Source organism: Bos javanicus, chromosome 24 (assembly GCF_032452875.1).
Source record: "Bos javanicus breed banteng chromosome 24, ARS-OSU_banteng_1.0, whole genome shotgun sequence".
Lineage (NCBI taxonomy): Eukaryota > Metazoa > Chordata > Mammalia > Artiodactyla > Bovidae > Bos > Bos javanicus.
The window spans coordinates 19,976,059-19,990,364 of record NC_083891.1 but is presented as its reverse complement, the minus strand read 5'-3'; the positions used below and the strand labels follow the sequence as shown (position 1 = coordinate 19,990,364).

Here is a 14,306-nt window from a genome sequence, read left to right as displayed (position 1 = left end):
AACTCTAGAGTTGTTTTGGCAGGACACAGAACAGGTCTTCAGTAAAATTTTTAAATTATATATCAATAAAAAAATAAGAAAAAGTTTCTACTGCCATGAATTGCATTTCAACTCATGCTAAATTTATATGCTTTTTTTGTGTGATCCATTCCCCCTTCTGTGCTCTCTATAGCTCATTCATGTTTATTCTTTTCAGTTTATTGAAATCAGAGTGTGATGACTGGACACTTGGAACATCACCGTCCAGCAAAAAGTGCCAAGACTCCACTAACAGTGGAGCAAGTAGAAGGGATAAGAAGACAGTTGGGTTTCAGTCACAGATGGAAGATGATGCCCTGTGGACAAGTCAGAAGAAAGATGTATGTCGATCCCAAAGAGGTGAGCTCAGCATCTGCAGTAGCAAAATGGGAAGCTTTGGGGGCCAGGTTGCTAGTGGTTGCTAGCCATCAACTCCAAATGGTTTCCTGTAACCCTGGAGCAAGAGTTAAACGTGTTACAAACCAGCATGCACCTGCAAGGCCACAGGTGGCACGTCTCCTGGATCAGTGAATTGCATCAACAGTTCTCAGAGGACTCACGAGAAACTGTCTAATGTGTCCCTCTTTTTGCAAGCAGCCAACTGTAAGAATTATTCAGCAGTAAATATGGTCATCAGTTCAGTTCAGTTCAGTTCAGTCACTCAGTCATGTCCGACTCTTTGCGACCCCATGAATCTCAGCACACCAGGCCTCCCTGTCCATCACCAACTCCCGGAGCTTACTCAAACTCATGTCTATCGAGTCGGTGATGCCATCGAGCCATCTCATCCTCTGTCGTCCCCTTCTCCTCCTGCCCCCAATCCCTCCCAGCATCAGGGTCTTTTCCAGTGAGTCAACTCTTTGCATGAGGTGGCCAAAGTACTGGAGTTTCAGCTTTAGCATGGTCATAGACACAAAATAATACTTAAAATGAATAAAGAGGACCAGAAATTTAACATAAATCTTTGCTGGGAAAGTAAACTCTAACAACTGCAATTAATCCTCAATTAACTGGAAATATGAGGAGGGTGGAAGAGAGGTCATTGTGGCTAAAACAGAACCTCATAAGTCTTAAGCCTGTATTGCCTAGCAGTCTTTGAAGTACCAGTAATTCTTTCTATTTTATATGTGGTAGATATTTTAAAAGAAATCAGTTATAAATAACTATATGGAATATTAAGTGAAGCAGTTAAATTTAATTTCATATCCCAGTTGTTTCTGAAGTGGCTTTTGGTTTAATCTCTCCTGGAATCATTAAAGGAAGGACTCTGGGACAGAATGGAACAAGTCTGAGCTTCATTGGTCAGAAGATGTGCAGAAAGCAAAGGGCCCCAAAAGGTCTCAGAGCCCACTTCTGTTCTCTCCTCTTTCCCAGACATCTTTCTTGCCTGTTCACAACCATTAACCTCAATTTCCTCCTTGTTTACCTCTTTTTACTGGGCTAGCTAGCACTATCCACTGCTAGTGTTAACCAACCAATTTCTCATAATCTCTCTAGTCACTCTCACATCTATTTATTTAAGAACTGTACAGTGCTTTATGAGGTCTTCCTGGGGCTTCCCTGGTGACTTAGATGGTAAAGAATCTACTTGTAATTCAGAAGACCTGGGTTCAATCTCTAGGTTGGGAAGATCCCCTGGAAAAGGAAATGGCAACCCACTGTAATATTCTAGTCTGGAGAATTCCATGGACAGAAGAACTGCAGTCCATGGGGTTGCAAAGAGTCAGGCACCACTGAGCAACTAATACTTTACTTTTATGAGATCTTATAGGTATACTACTCCCTGCCTTTCCTCATCAACTGCCAGCTTTGTCACGTTTTTGGTTTTAATTATGATTAATCTAGAAACCATTTAGTCCTCTCCCAGATAATTAAAAGAAGGTAATTAGTCCAAGTTTCAAAAGGAGACTATCCACAGTTTGAAAAAAGAGCAAAGGTACATTTCATTTGATATAGGACAAAAGTTCTGCATACCTCTACTGTTTTAGGACAACTTAGAACAACTCTTGTCTTTTTAGACTTTGCTACCAGAAACAGAAATGAAACTGAGGAGACTTTGTATCTGAGATGGAATCTTATCTACTTTGTCTATTAGTCATCCTTCAGAGATGGGACATTCTTACTTTTGGCTTCTTCTGTTCTGAGTCACTGCACTTCGGAGAGTGGAGAACCAATCGAAATCACTGTGGCGGTTACACTGCAAGGCTCAACATAGTCTTCTGTTAAACTGACAACAAACTTGTGTTGTGTGTCGGCACTAAAATAAAATAGCAATATGAGAAAAATTTAGTGTAATAGCAAAGGGACAAATAACTTGTGTTATTGGCTGAGACCACAGCAACATTAGAAAGCTGCAATTGAAAAGGCACTTTGAGAAAAGGTGTCATCAGGCCAGCCCTGCTGTGGAGGTTAATCTCTCCCAGGCCCAGCTACAGAAGCCGGAAGTCTACAAAGGGCTTGTGCCCACCCCCCAAAAAAATCAATTTCTAATTTGAAACAAAATCATTTTTGACTAACAGGGATTCAGAACCCATTACTTTTTGCTGTGTAGTCTGCTGACATTTCAGCACTTTCTGTTGTGCACAATGAATCCTAATAGTCATTTTATAATGTTACTAGACCAATCAATTTAACCAAGAGAAAGCTGTTACAATTCTGCAGTTTCCAGGCACAGTTCACTCATGGTTTTATTTTTTTCATTACTCTTTTTTTTCCTTCCCCCTTTTTTGAGGGGTTGTGGGGGAGGATTATTGCATTATAGTGAGAAAAATAGAAAATTTTTCATCTTTTTAAAAGAGTTCTGCTTCAAGGTATTCACAGCAATTATTAACTTTTTCTTCTACTCGCAAGAAATGCTGTCTTGTATTTTTCCCTTCTTTTATTCTAATATGGAGAGAAAAGCACAATGATGGTATAGCTGATCACTGAGGAGCTGAAGTTGCCCCTTGGAGCTGCTCTGCCCGTTGCAGGGCTGGTGGTACACACAGATCACAGTACAGGGCAAGGTTGTTGCACTGGCATTTGCAGTGAGAGACGGACTTTCCCCAGGTGTGCTGTGGCAGGATCAGACACCCTGTTTAGCATAAGGCCAACGACCTAACACTAATTGCCTAAGTTACACTGCTGGGTTTAGCATCTCCTTAATTGCTTTCCCCCTTTAGCGTGTCTGAATTTTTAAACATATTATTCTTCTGTTTCATATCCTTTGTTACTTTTGTTGTCCTTTAATCATTAAGTACTACATAGGACATTTACTGCAGGACCATTAATCTTTATTATCAGTCTCTTACTCCCTTACCTCTTCTATCCGCCTCACCATTCTGTCAACTTTATTAATACCAAACACGTTCAAAAAAAAAAAAAGGCCTGATTCTTATCTCAAGAAATAACCTTGTGATTGTGAAAATATCAGTACAGTACAGTATTGTCAGAATTATGCTTGAGATGTAAATTGTTTTTCAATCATCAATGCTTGGAATGTTCTTAGTTGCCTTTATTGAGCTCTGTGGAACAAGGAGACTTACTATGGAAAATCCAGACTTGAATCAAGAACTTTTAAGCTGGCAGAGGCCAACACAATATTGTAAAGCAATTATCTTCCAATTAAAAAAAATCATAATTTAAGAAAAAGAACTTTTAAGCCAAAAGCATAAATTTAAAAATACCCACTCTTCATTCTTCTTTTTTCCTCCCTACTCAGCAGTGTTTTTATTCTTTCCTAGCTTGCCTAGACCCTCTCCTTCCTGAACAATCACTGATTCTCATTCCTGAATCAGGCTGGAAAGCCATTCCAAAGCCCAGTACTACATTTAGAGTTAGCTCGTCTTTGTTTCTCTGTCATCAATTTCTCACTCCCCTTAACACTTTGAGAGAGTTTGAGAAAAGCTGAACCTAGACTGACTGTGATTTTCATTCTGTATGTCCTCTAACTGATATGGATAAGAGGCTTATGGAAGCTTCCTGTTGGGAAAGACTGACTGGAGGAAACTGGGTCTTGTTCTAATGGATCTTGTTCTAAATCTTTAATCCAATTTTCTGCTGATGGGCAAGGCTGTGTTCCCTCCCTGTTTGACCTGAGACCAAACTATGGTGGAGGTAATTAAGATAATGGCGCCCTCCTTCAAAAGGTCCGGTGCACCCACTGTCTCACTCAGTGCCCCTGACCCTGCCAGCAGGCCACCACCAACCCACGCCTCCCAAGAGACTCCTGGACACTCACAGGCAAGTCTGGGTCAGTATCTTGTGGGGACACTGCTCCTTTCTCCTGGGTCCTGGTGTGCACAAGGTTTTGTTTGTGCCCTCCAAGAGTCTGTTTCCCCAGTCCTCTTTAAGTTCTGTAATCAAATCCTGGTGGCCTCCAAAGTCAAATTCCCTGGAGGTTCTCAGTCCCTTTGCCAGATCCCCAGGTTGGGAAATCTGTTGTGGGTCCTAGAACTTCCTTAACAGTGCAAGAATTTCTTTGGTATAATTGTTCTGCAGTTTGTGGGTTGTCTGCTCGGCGGCTCTATGGTGGGGTTAATGGTGACCTCCTCCAAGAGGGTTTATGCCACAGGCTGTGTGACCCAGGTAGCTGCACCCAGAGCCCCTGCCCCTGCGGCAGGCCAATACTGACCCATACCTCCACAGGAGACACTCAAACTCAGTTCTGGCAGTTTGAAAAATCAGGAGAATACCAGAAAAACATCTACTTCTGCTTTATTGATTACACCAAAGCCTTTAACTGTGTAGATCACAAGCACCTGTGGAAAATTCTTCAAGAGATGGGAATACCAGAACACCTTACCTGGTTCCTGAGAAGTCAGTATACAGGTCAAGAAGCAACAGTTAGAACCAGACATGAAACAATGGACTGGTTCAGAATTGGGAAAGGAGTACATCAAGGCTATATTTTGTCACCCTGCTTATTTAATGTATATGCAGAGTACATCATGCAAAATGCCAGGCTGGATGAAGCTCAAGCTGGAATCAAGATTGCCAGGAGGAGTATCAATATCCTCAGATATGCAGATTACACCACCCTTATGGCAGAAAGTAAAGAGAAACTAAAGAGCCTCTTGATGAAGGTGAAAGAGGAGAGTGAAGAAGCTGGCTTAAAACTCAACATTCAAAAACCTAAGATCGTGCTGTCCAGTCCCCTCACTTACTTCATGGCAAATAGATGGGAAACAATGGAAACAGTGACAGACTTTATTTTTGGTGGGCTCCAAAATCACTGCAGATGGTGACTGCAGCCATGAAATTAAAAGACGCTTGCTCCTTGGAAGAAAAGATGTGACAAACCTGGACAACATATTTAAAAGCAAAATCATTATTTTGCCAACAAAGGTCCATCTAGTCAAAGCTATGGTTTTTCCAGTGATCATGTATAGATGTGAGACTTGGACTATAAAGAAAGCTGAGCGCCAAAGAATTGATGCTTTTGAACTGTGGTGTTGGAAAAGACTCTTGAGAGTCCCTCGGACTGCAAGGAGACCCAACTAGTCCATCCTAAAGGAAATCAGTCTTGAATGTTCATTGGAAGGACTGATGCTGAGGCTGAAACTCCAATACTTTGGCCACCTGATGCAAAGAACTGACTCCTTGGAAAAGACCCTGATGCTGGGAAAGATTGAAGGCAGGAAGAGAAGGGGACGACAGAGGATGAGATGGTTGGATGGCATCACTGACTCAATGGTCATGAGTTTGAGCAAGTTCTGAGAGTTAATGATGGACAGGGAAGCCTGGTGTGCTACAGTCCATGGGGTCACAAAGAGTCAGACAGGACTGAGCAACTGAACTGAACTGAACCTAGAGTAAATTGGATTTACCTGATGATATTGACTGTGACCTGCGTTTTGTCTCTCAAGTTTTTTAGTTTATATAATATACAGCAGCTGTCACTGGTTGAGACTCTCTGAGAGACTCCCAAACACAGTTTTCTTTTACTGGAAGTGAAGGAGTAATCCCAAGTGAGGAATAATCTCTGAAGTTCCTAGTTCTCCCTCTAAGTAAGCCCATGCTTGCAATGATCTAAGTGTTCTTTGCAATCTATGTTGGATTAATATAGAGGTCCTGATTTTAAAAAATAAGCAAGTGGGATTATCTAAAGTACAGAAACAATTTCCATCTTGCCCCTAAAGAGCATTTATTTATGTTTCTTTTATTATTAGCATTATTATTATATGTCTAATCATTAGAAGGAATGCCACAATATCTTACTCCTGGTTCCCAGTAGTCTGAGATAACAAATTTGTTAAAACTTGATACTTTGATCATCAGAACACAGAAGACAAGCATACTGCAGAGCTATGAATAAATGTAACCACGTATATTAAATCATCCTGCCTAGCCCACTCAGAAAAGAAATTCAATCACAAGAGACCAACATTCAGAGCCAAAGTAGCTATGTATTGAATAGTCTCTTAAGCCAGAGGCTCTACATTGCCTATCCTCTGCGATAGAAGTATCTCAAAATACTACATAATTTACTTACTTATCATGTATGTTTTGTGTCTTCTCCCAAGAGCATATAAGCACTCCTTATGTTCACCATTGTTTCCATGTCTCCTTGAATGTTGCTTAACACATGGTAGACGCTCATAATGTATTTGTTTAATGAATGAATATATTACAGTTGACCCTTAAACTACTCAGGGTTGAGCTGCCAGAATCCCCTTACATGTCGAATCCTTTCAGGAGTAAATACTGCAATTCTACACAGTCTTTGGTTGGTTGAATCTATAAATGTGGAAGAACTGCCTGTACCGAGGGCCACCTCTAAGTTATACTTGGATTAACCCCCACGTTCTTCAAAGGTCAACTGTATATATATTAGTTTTCTTTTCTGTGTCCTTGCCTTATTTTTCCACAACAAGGATCTAATCAATGAGATCTTTGACCTCAGTGCCTACAATGATTTAGTGGTTTAAGAAGTGTACGTGCTGGTCCCTTTAAAGCCCTTATGTTGATTGATTGGTAATATCAGAGATATCAGTGAAGAAGGGGTCTTAAAAAGCACTGCTTGAAAGCCAAGAATACTATGGGTTTTTCTTCAGTTTCTTTTATTCTAATTGAGATTTAATTTTTGTACAATAAAATTGCATAGGACTGAAGAGTACAGTTTGATAAACCTTGACACTTATATATACCCACATGGTTAAGAAATAGCGCATTTCCATTATTCATGAAAGCTTCCTTGTGTTCCTTTCCAGTCATTCCCCGTGAGGCCTCTCTCCTTGGTTTGCACGTGGCTGCCTTTTCAGTGTGTCCTCACATGCCCTGTTTGCTGTGAATGTGCATCCTTGGTGTGTCTCCCTTTTCTTATAAGGACAGAGTCTTACTGGATTATGGGCCACCCATATGACTTCATTTGACCTTCATTACCTCTTTAAAAGAGCTTCCCTGGCGGCTCAGATGGTAAAGAATCCATCTGCAATGTGGGAGGCCTGAGTTCAATCCCTGGGTTGGGAAGATCCCCTGGAGGAGGGCATGGCAACCCACTCCAGTATTCTTGCCCAGAGAATCCCCATTGACAGAGGAGCCTGGCGGGCTACAGTCCATGGGGATCACAAATAGTCAGACACGTCTGAGAGACTAAGCACACAGCACATACCTCTTTAAAGGCCCTGTCTTCCAATATAGTCACATTCTGAGCTGTACTGGGGGTTAGGACTTCTGCATTTGAATTGCCGAGGGCGGTGGGGTGGGGCTGAAAGCACAATTCAGTCCATAACAGTTACTCTCTTTCCAATCTTTTCATGCCTTTTACTTCTTATTTCACTGTCCTTTCTAGGATTCTATTAACAGTGTAGAATAAAATGGTAAAAGTGGACTCATGCCTTGTTCCCAGTGTCACAGGGAAGGCAGACTGTCTTTCACCATTAAGTACGATTTAAATGTAGGCTTTCCGTAAATGCCCTTTATCAGGTTAAGAAAGTTTCCTCCTCATTTGCTGAGAGCCTTTATGGTAATGAGTGTTGAATTTCATCAAGTCTTTTTTTTCCTGCACCTATTGAGATGATCATGTGTTTTCTTCCTTATTCTGTTAACGTGATGAATTACACTGATTGGGAGATATTGGTGCATAACGTCCTTTTTTTTTTTTTTTTTTTTTTGGTAATGACCTTGTCAGGTTTTGGTATTAGAGTTATGCTAGCATCATGAATGAATCAGGAGCAGGTCAGCAAGATGGCAGCATAGGGACTTCCAGGAGCTTATCCCTCCCCAGAAACACTGAAAAACCTGGCACATACTGTCAGAACCCACATTACCAAAGCTCTGGAAGATGGTGAATGATTTATGGAAACCAAGCAAATGCTTAACTGGGAACAAGGCCACTGAACCATGGTAGGAGAACTTTACAAAGTTTTAATTTATGTTCACCCTACTCCCTTCTACAGCATAGCAGCAGTCTTACAGATGACAGCCGAGTTCCAGGTGTGAACTGGTCCCAGAGGAAGCAGACCTTATTCTCAAGGAGTTGTGTTTATCTGTTTCATCCTGTCTGTGGATTTCCCAAAGGGCTGATACATGGAGATCTCCTTTGTTTTTCCTACGTGTAAACTTTTTCAAGACAAAGAAGCAGCTGTATGTAGGACATTCCTTGAAAACATTGAAAGCCAAATGAAAACACCACTGCCACCTGGGGTAAAAAATAACAGTTGAGACAAACAATAGACAACTAAAAGCCAACACACCTCGGTGAAATGGATTCACCTAGGAATGGATTCATTCCTAAAAATACACAAAGTACCAAAACTGACCTAAGAAAAGCAAAACATCTTAATAAACCTGTTAGCAAATAGATTAAACCAGTAATCACAAAGCTCCCAACAAAAGCAAGCTCAAAATTGGATGGCTTCACTGCTGAATTGTATCAAATAGTAAAGAAGAATTAAGACAAATCTTTTTCAGACTCTTCCCAAAAATATAGCAGAGGAAGCATTATTCTGCAAGCAAAGTCAAAGACATCACAAGAAAACTATAGACAAAAATCCATTGTGAATATAGATGAAAATATCCTCAACAAAATAATAGCGAACTGAATGCAGCAGCATATTAAAAGAATTATATATCATGATCAAATAGGATTTAGCCCAAGAATTCATCATACAGGTGGTTTATCATATTAAAAGGTATTTCATAATAAAAATACCATAGTAATAAAAATAAAAAATATGATCATGTTAACACAGAAAAATCATTTGACAAAATCTGACACTCCATGATAAAAACAATAATAAAATAGGAGTAGAAGGAAACTTCTTCAACATAATGAGGGACATCTATGAAAAGCCCACACCTAATGTCATATTCAGTCGTGAAAGACTTCCCTCTAAGATCAAGAACAAGCCAAGTATTCCCACTTTTGCCACTTCTCTTCAACATTTTACTGGAAGTTTTCTATTTTTTAAGAAGACATATAAAAATTAGGCAAGAAAAAGAAAACATACTCAAATTGGAAAGGAAGAATTTAAATTGCATTAGCAGATGACATGATTTTATATAGAGAATATCCTAGAGAATGAAAAAAAGAAAAAACTACTAGAACTAATTGCACCAAAGCTGTTAGAGCTAATAAATGAATTTAACAGAGTTTCAGAATAGAATTTAGCACAAAAATCTATTGTATTTGTATACACTAGTAATGACCTCAGAGAAGGCAATGGCACCCCACTCCAGTACTCTTGCCTGGAAAATCCCTTGGGCAGAGGAGCCTGGTGGGCTGCAGTCCATGGGGTCTCGAAGAGTTGGACACGACTGAGCGATTTCACTTTCACTTTTCACTTTCATGCATTGGACAAGGAAATGGCAACCCACTCCAGTACTCTTGCCTGGAGAATCCCAGGGACGGGGAAGCCTGGTGGGCTGCCATCTATGGGGTCGCACAGAGTCGGACACGACTGAAGCAACTTAGCAGCAGCAGCAGCAGTAATGAACTACTGAAAAGGAGTAAGAAAACAATTCCATTTATAACAGCATCAAAACAATAAAATACCTAGCAATAAATTTAACCAAGATTGCAAGACTTGTACACTGAACAGTTGCAAGAGATCAAATTGCCAACATCCATTGGATCATAGAAAAAGCAAGGGAATTCCAGAAAAACATCTACTTCTGCTTTTTGACTATGCTAAACCCTTTGACTATGTGGATCAAAAACAAACTGTGAAAAATTCTTGAAGATATGGGAATACCAGACCACTTGAAGTCTCTTGAGAAACCTGTATGCAGGTCAAGAAGCAACAGAATTGGACATGGAACAACGGACTGGTTCAAAATTGGGAAAGGAGTACAACAAGGCTATGTATTGTCACCCTGTTTATACAGTTTATATGCAGAGTACACCATACAAAATGCCAGACTAGATAAAGCTCAGCTGGAATCAAGATTTCCAGGATAAATATCAGCAACCTCAGATATACAGATAATACCACTCTACAGGCAGAAAGAGAAGAGGAACTAAAGAGCCTCTTGATGAAGGTGAAAGAGGAGAATGAAAAAGCTGGCTTAAAACTCAACATTTAAAACACTACAATCATGGCATCTGGTCCCATCACTTCATGGCAAATTGGAGGGGAAAAAGTGAAAGCAGTGACAGATTATGTTTTCTTGAGCTCCAAAATCACTGCAGATGGTGACTGCAGCCATGAGGTTAAAACACACTTGCTCCTTGGGAAAGAAAGCTATGAAAAACCTGGACAGCCTATTAAAAAGCAAAGACATCACTTTTCCGATAAAGGTCCAAATAGTCAAAGCTATGCTTTCTCCAGTAGTCATGTACGGATATGAGAGTTGGACCACAAAGAAGATTGAGTACCAAAGAACTGATGCTTTCGAAGTGTGGTGCTGGAGAAGACTGTTGAGAGTCCCTTGGACTGCAAGGAGATCAAACCACTCAATCCTAAAGGAAATCAACCCTGAGTATTCATTGGAATACTTTGCCCACCTAGTGCAAAGAACCAACTCATTGGAAAAGACCCTGATGCTGGGAAAGATTGAAGGCAAAAGGAGTTGTGGGCAACAGAAAATGAGATAGATAAATAGCATCACTGATTCAGTGGACATCATTCTGAGCAAACTCTGGGAGATAATGAAGGACAGGGGACTCTGGCATGCTGCAGTCCATGGGATCACAAAAAGCCACACACGGCTTAGCAACTGAACAACAATAACAGCAAATCAAAGAGTTTAGTAAAGTCTGTATATAAAGTTAATATATAGAAGAAATCCCTTGCATTCCTATATACTAAAAATGAAAAATCGGAGAAAATAAGGAAACAATCGTGTTCACCATTGCAACAAAAAGAATAAAATACCTTGGAATAAAACTACCTAAGGAGACAAAATGTGGTCTACTGGAGAAGGGAATAGCAAACCACTTCAATATTCTTGCTTTGAGAACCCCATGAACAGTATGAAAAGGCGAAAGATAGGATACTGAAAGAGGAACTCCCCAGGTCAGTAGGTGCCCACTATGCTACTGGAGATCAGTGGAGAAATAACTCCAGAAAGAATGAAGGGATGGAGCCAAAGCAAGAACAATACCCAGTTGTGGATATGACTGGTGATACAAAGCCAGGTCCAATGCTGTAAAGAGCAATATTGCATAGGAACCTGGAATGTTAGGTCCATGAAACAAGGCAAATTGGAAGTCGTCAAACAGGAGATGGCAAGAGTGAATGTCGACATTCTAGGAATCAGCGAACTTATTTGGCAAAACTAATACAATATTGTAAAGTTTAAAAATAAAATAAAATTTAAAAAGTAAAATAAAATGGACTGGAATGGGTGAAATTTAATTCAGATGACCATTATATCTACTGCTGTGGGCAGGAATCCCTCAGAAGAAATGGAGTAGCCATCATGGTCAACAAAAGAGTCTGTAATGCAGTACTTGGATACAATCTCAAAAACAACAGAATGATCTCTGTTCATTTCCAAGGCAAACCATTCAATATCACAGTAATCCAAGTCTGTGCCCCAGCCAGTAACACTGAAGAAGCTGTAGTTGAATGATTCTATGAAGACCTACAAGACCTTTTAGAAATAACACCCCAAAAAGATGTCCTTTTCATTATAGAGGACTGGAATGCAAAAGTAGGAAGTCAAGAAACACCTGGACTAACAGGCAAATTTGGCCTTGGAATACATAATGAAGCAGGGCAAAGACTAATAGAGTTTTGCCAAGAGAACGCACTGGTCATAGCAAACACCCTCTTCCAACAACACAAGAGAAGACTCTACACGTGGACATCACCAGATGGTCAACACCAAAATCATATTGATTACATTCTTTGCAGCCAAAGATGGAGAAGCTCTATACAGTCAACAAAAACAAGACCAGGAGCTGACTGTGGCTCAGATCATGAACTCCTTATTGCCAAATTCAGACTTAAATTGAAGAAAGTAGGGAAAACCACTAGACCATTCAGGTATGACCTAAATCAAATCCCTTATGATTATACAGTGGAAGTGAGAAATAGATTTAAGGGACTAGATCTGATAGATAGAGTGCCTGATGAACTATGGACGGAGGTTCGTGACATGGTACAGGAGACAGGGATCAGGACCATCCCCGTGGAAAACAAATGCAGAAAAGCAAAATGGCTGTCTGGGGAGGCCTTACAAATAGCTGTGAAAAGAAGAGAAGCGAAAAGCGAAGGAGAAAAGGAAAGATATTCCCATCTGAATGCAGAGTTCCAAAGAATAGCAAGAAGAGATAAGAAAGCCTTCCTCAGTGATCAATGCAAAGAAATAGAGGAAAACAACAGAATGGGAAAGACTAGAGATCTCTTCGAGAAAATTAGAGATACCAAGGGAACATTTCATGCAAAGATGGGCTCGATAAAGGACAGAAATGGTATGGACCTAACAGAAGCAGAAGATATTAAGAAGAGGTGGCAGGAATACACAGAAGAACTGTACAAAAGAGATCTTCATGACCAAGATAATGACAATGGTATGATCACTGACCTAGAGCCAGACATCCTGGAATGTGAACTCAAGTGGGCCTTAGAAAGCATCACTACGAACAAAGCTAGTGGGGGTGATGGAATTCCAGTTGAGCTATTTCAAATCCTGAAAGATGATGCTGTGAAAATGCTGCACTCAATATGCCAGCAAATTTGGAAAACTCAGCAGTGGCCACAGGACTGGAAAAGGTCAGTTTTCATTCCAATACCAAAGAAAGGCAATGCCAAAGAAAGCTCAAACTACCACACAGTTGCACTCATCTCACACGCTAGTAAAGTAATACTCAAAATTCTCCAAGCCAGGCTTCAGCAGTACGTGAATCATGAACTTCCAGATGTTCAAGCTGGTTTTAGAAAAGGCAAAGGAACCAGAGATCAAATTGCCAACATCCACTGGATCATCGAAAAAGCAAGAGAATTCCAGAAAAGTATCTATTTCTGCTTTATTGACTATGCCAAAGCCTTTGACTGTGTGGATGACAATAAACTGTGGAAAATTCTGAAAGAGATGGGAATACCAGACCACCTGACCTGCCTCTTGAGAAATCTGTATGCACGTCAGGAAGCAACAGTTAGAACTGGACATGGAACAACAGACTGGTTCCAAATAGGAAAAGGAGTACGTCAAGGCTGTATATTGTCACCCTGCTTATTTAACTTCTATGCAGAGTACATCATGAGAAACACAAAAGCTAGAATCAAGACTGCCGGAAGAAATTTCAATAACCTCAGATATACAGATGACACCACCCTTATGGCAGAAAGTGAAGAGGAACTAAAAAGCCTCTTGATGAAAGTGAAAGAGGAGAGTGAAAAAGTTGGCTTAAAGCTCAACATTCAGAAAACGAAGATCATGGCATCTGGTCCCATCACTTCATGTGAAATAGATGGGGAAACAGTGGAAACAGTGTCAGACTTTATTTTGGGGGCTCCAAAATCACTGCAGGTGGTGACTGCAGCCATGAAATTAAAAGATGCTTACTCCTTGGAAGAAAAGTTATGACCAACCTAGATAGCATATTCAAAAGCAGAAATATTATTTTGCCAACAAAGGTCTGTCTAGTCAAGGCTATGGTTTTTCCAGTGGTCATATATGGATGTGAGAGTTGACCTGTGAAGAAAGCTGAGCGCTGAAGAATTGATGCTTTTGAACTGTGGTGTTGGAGAAGACTCTTGGGAGTCCCTTGGACTGCAAGGAGATCCAACCAGTCCATTCTGAAAGAGATCAGCCCTGAGATTTCTTTGGAAAGAATGATGCTAAAGCCGAAAGTCCAGTACTTTGGCCACCTCATGCAAAGAGTTGACTCATTGGAAAAGACTCTGATGCTGGGAGAG

General features: G+C 40.4%; 1 protein-coding gene across 5 annotated transcripts in view; it reads left to right on the top strand.

The window, feature by feature from the left end:
* Nucleotides 1-14,306, top strand: part of KIAA1328 (KIAA1328 ortholog) — a 427,554-nt gene that overhangs the window by 335,942 nt on the left and 77,306 nt on the right. For all 5 annotated transcript variants that reach the window (XM_061400423.1, XM_061400422.1, XM_061400426.1 and 2 more), the window contains one exon: nt 197-378. In XM_061400423.1, coding sequence (XP_061256407.1) covers nt 197-378 — 182 coding nt within the window. The remainder of the gene's footprint in view (nt 1-196; nt 379-14,306) is intronic.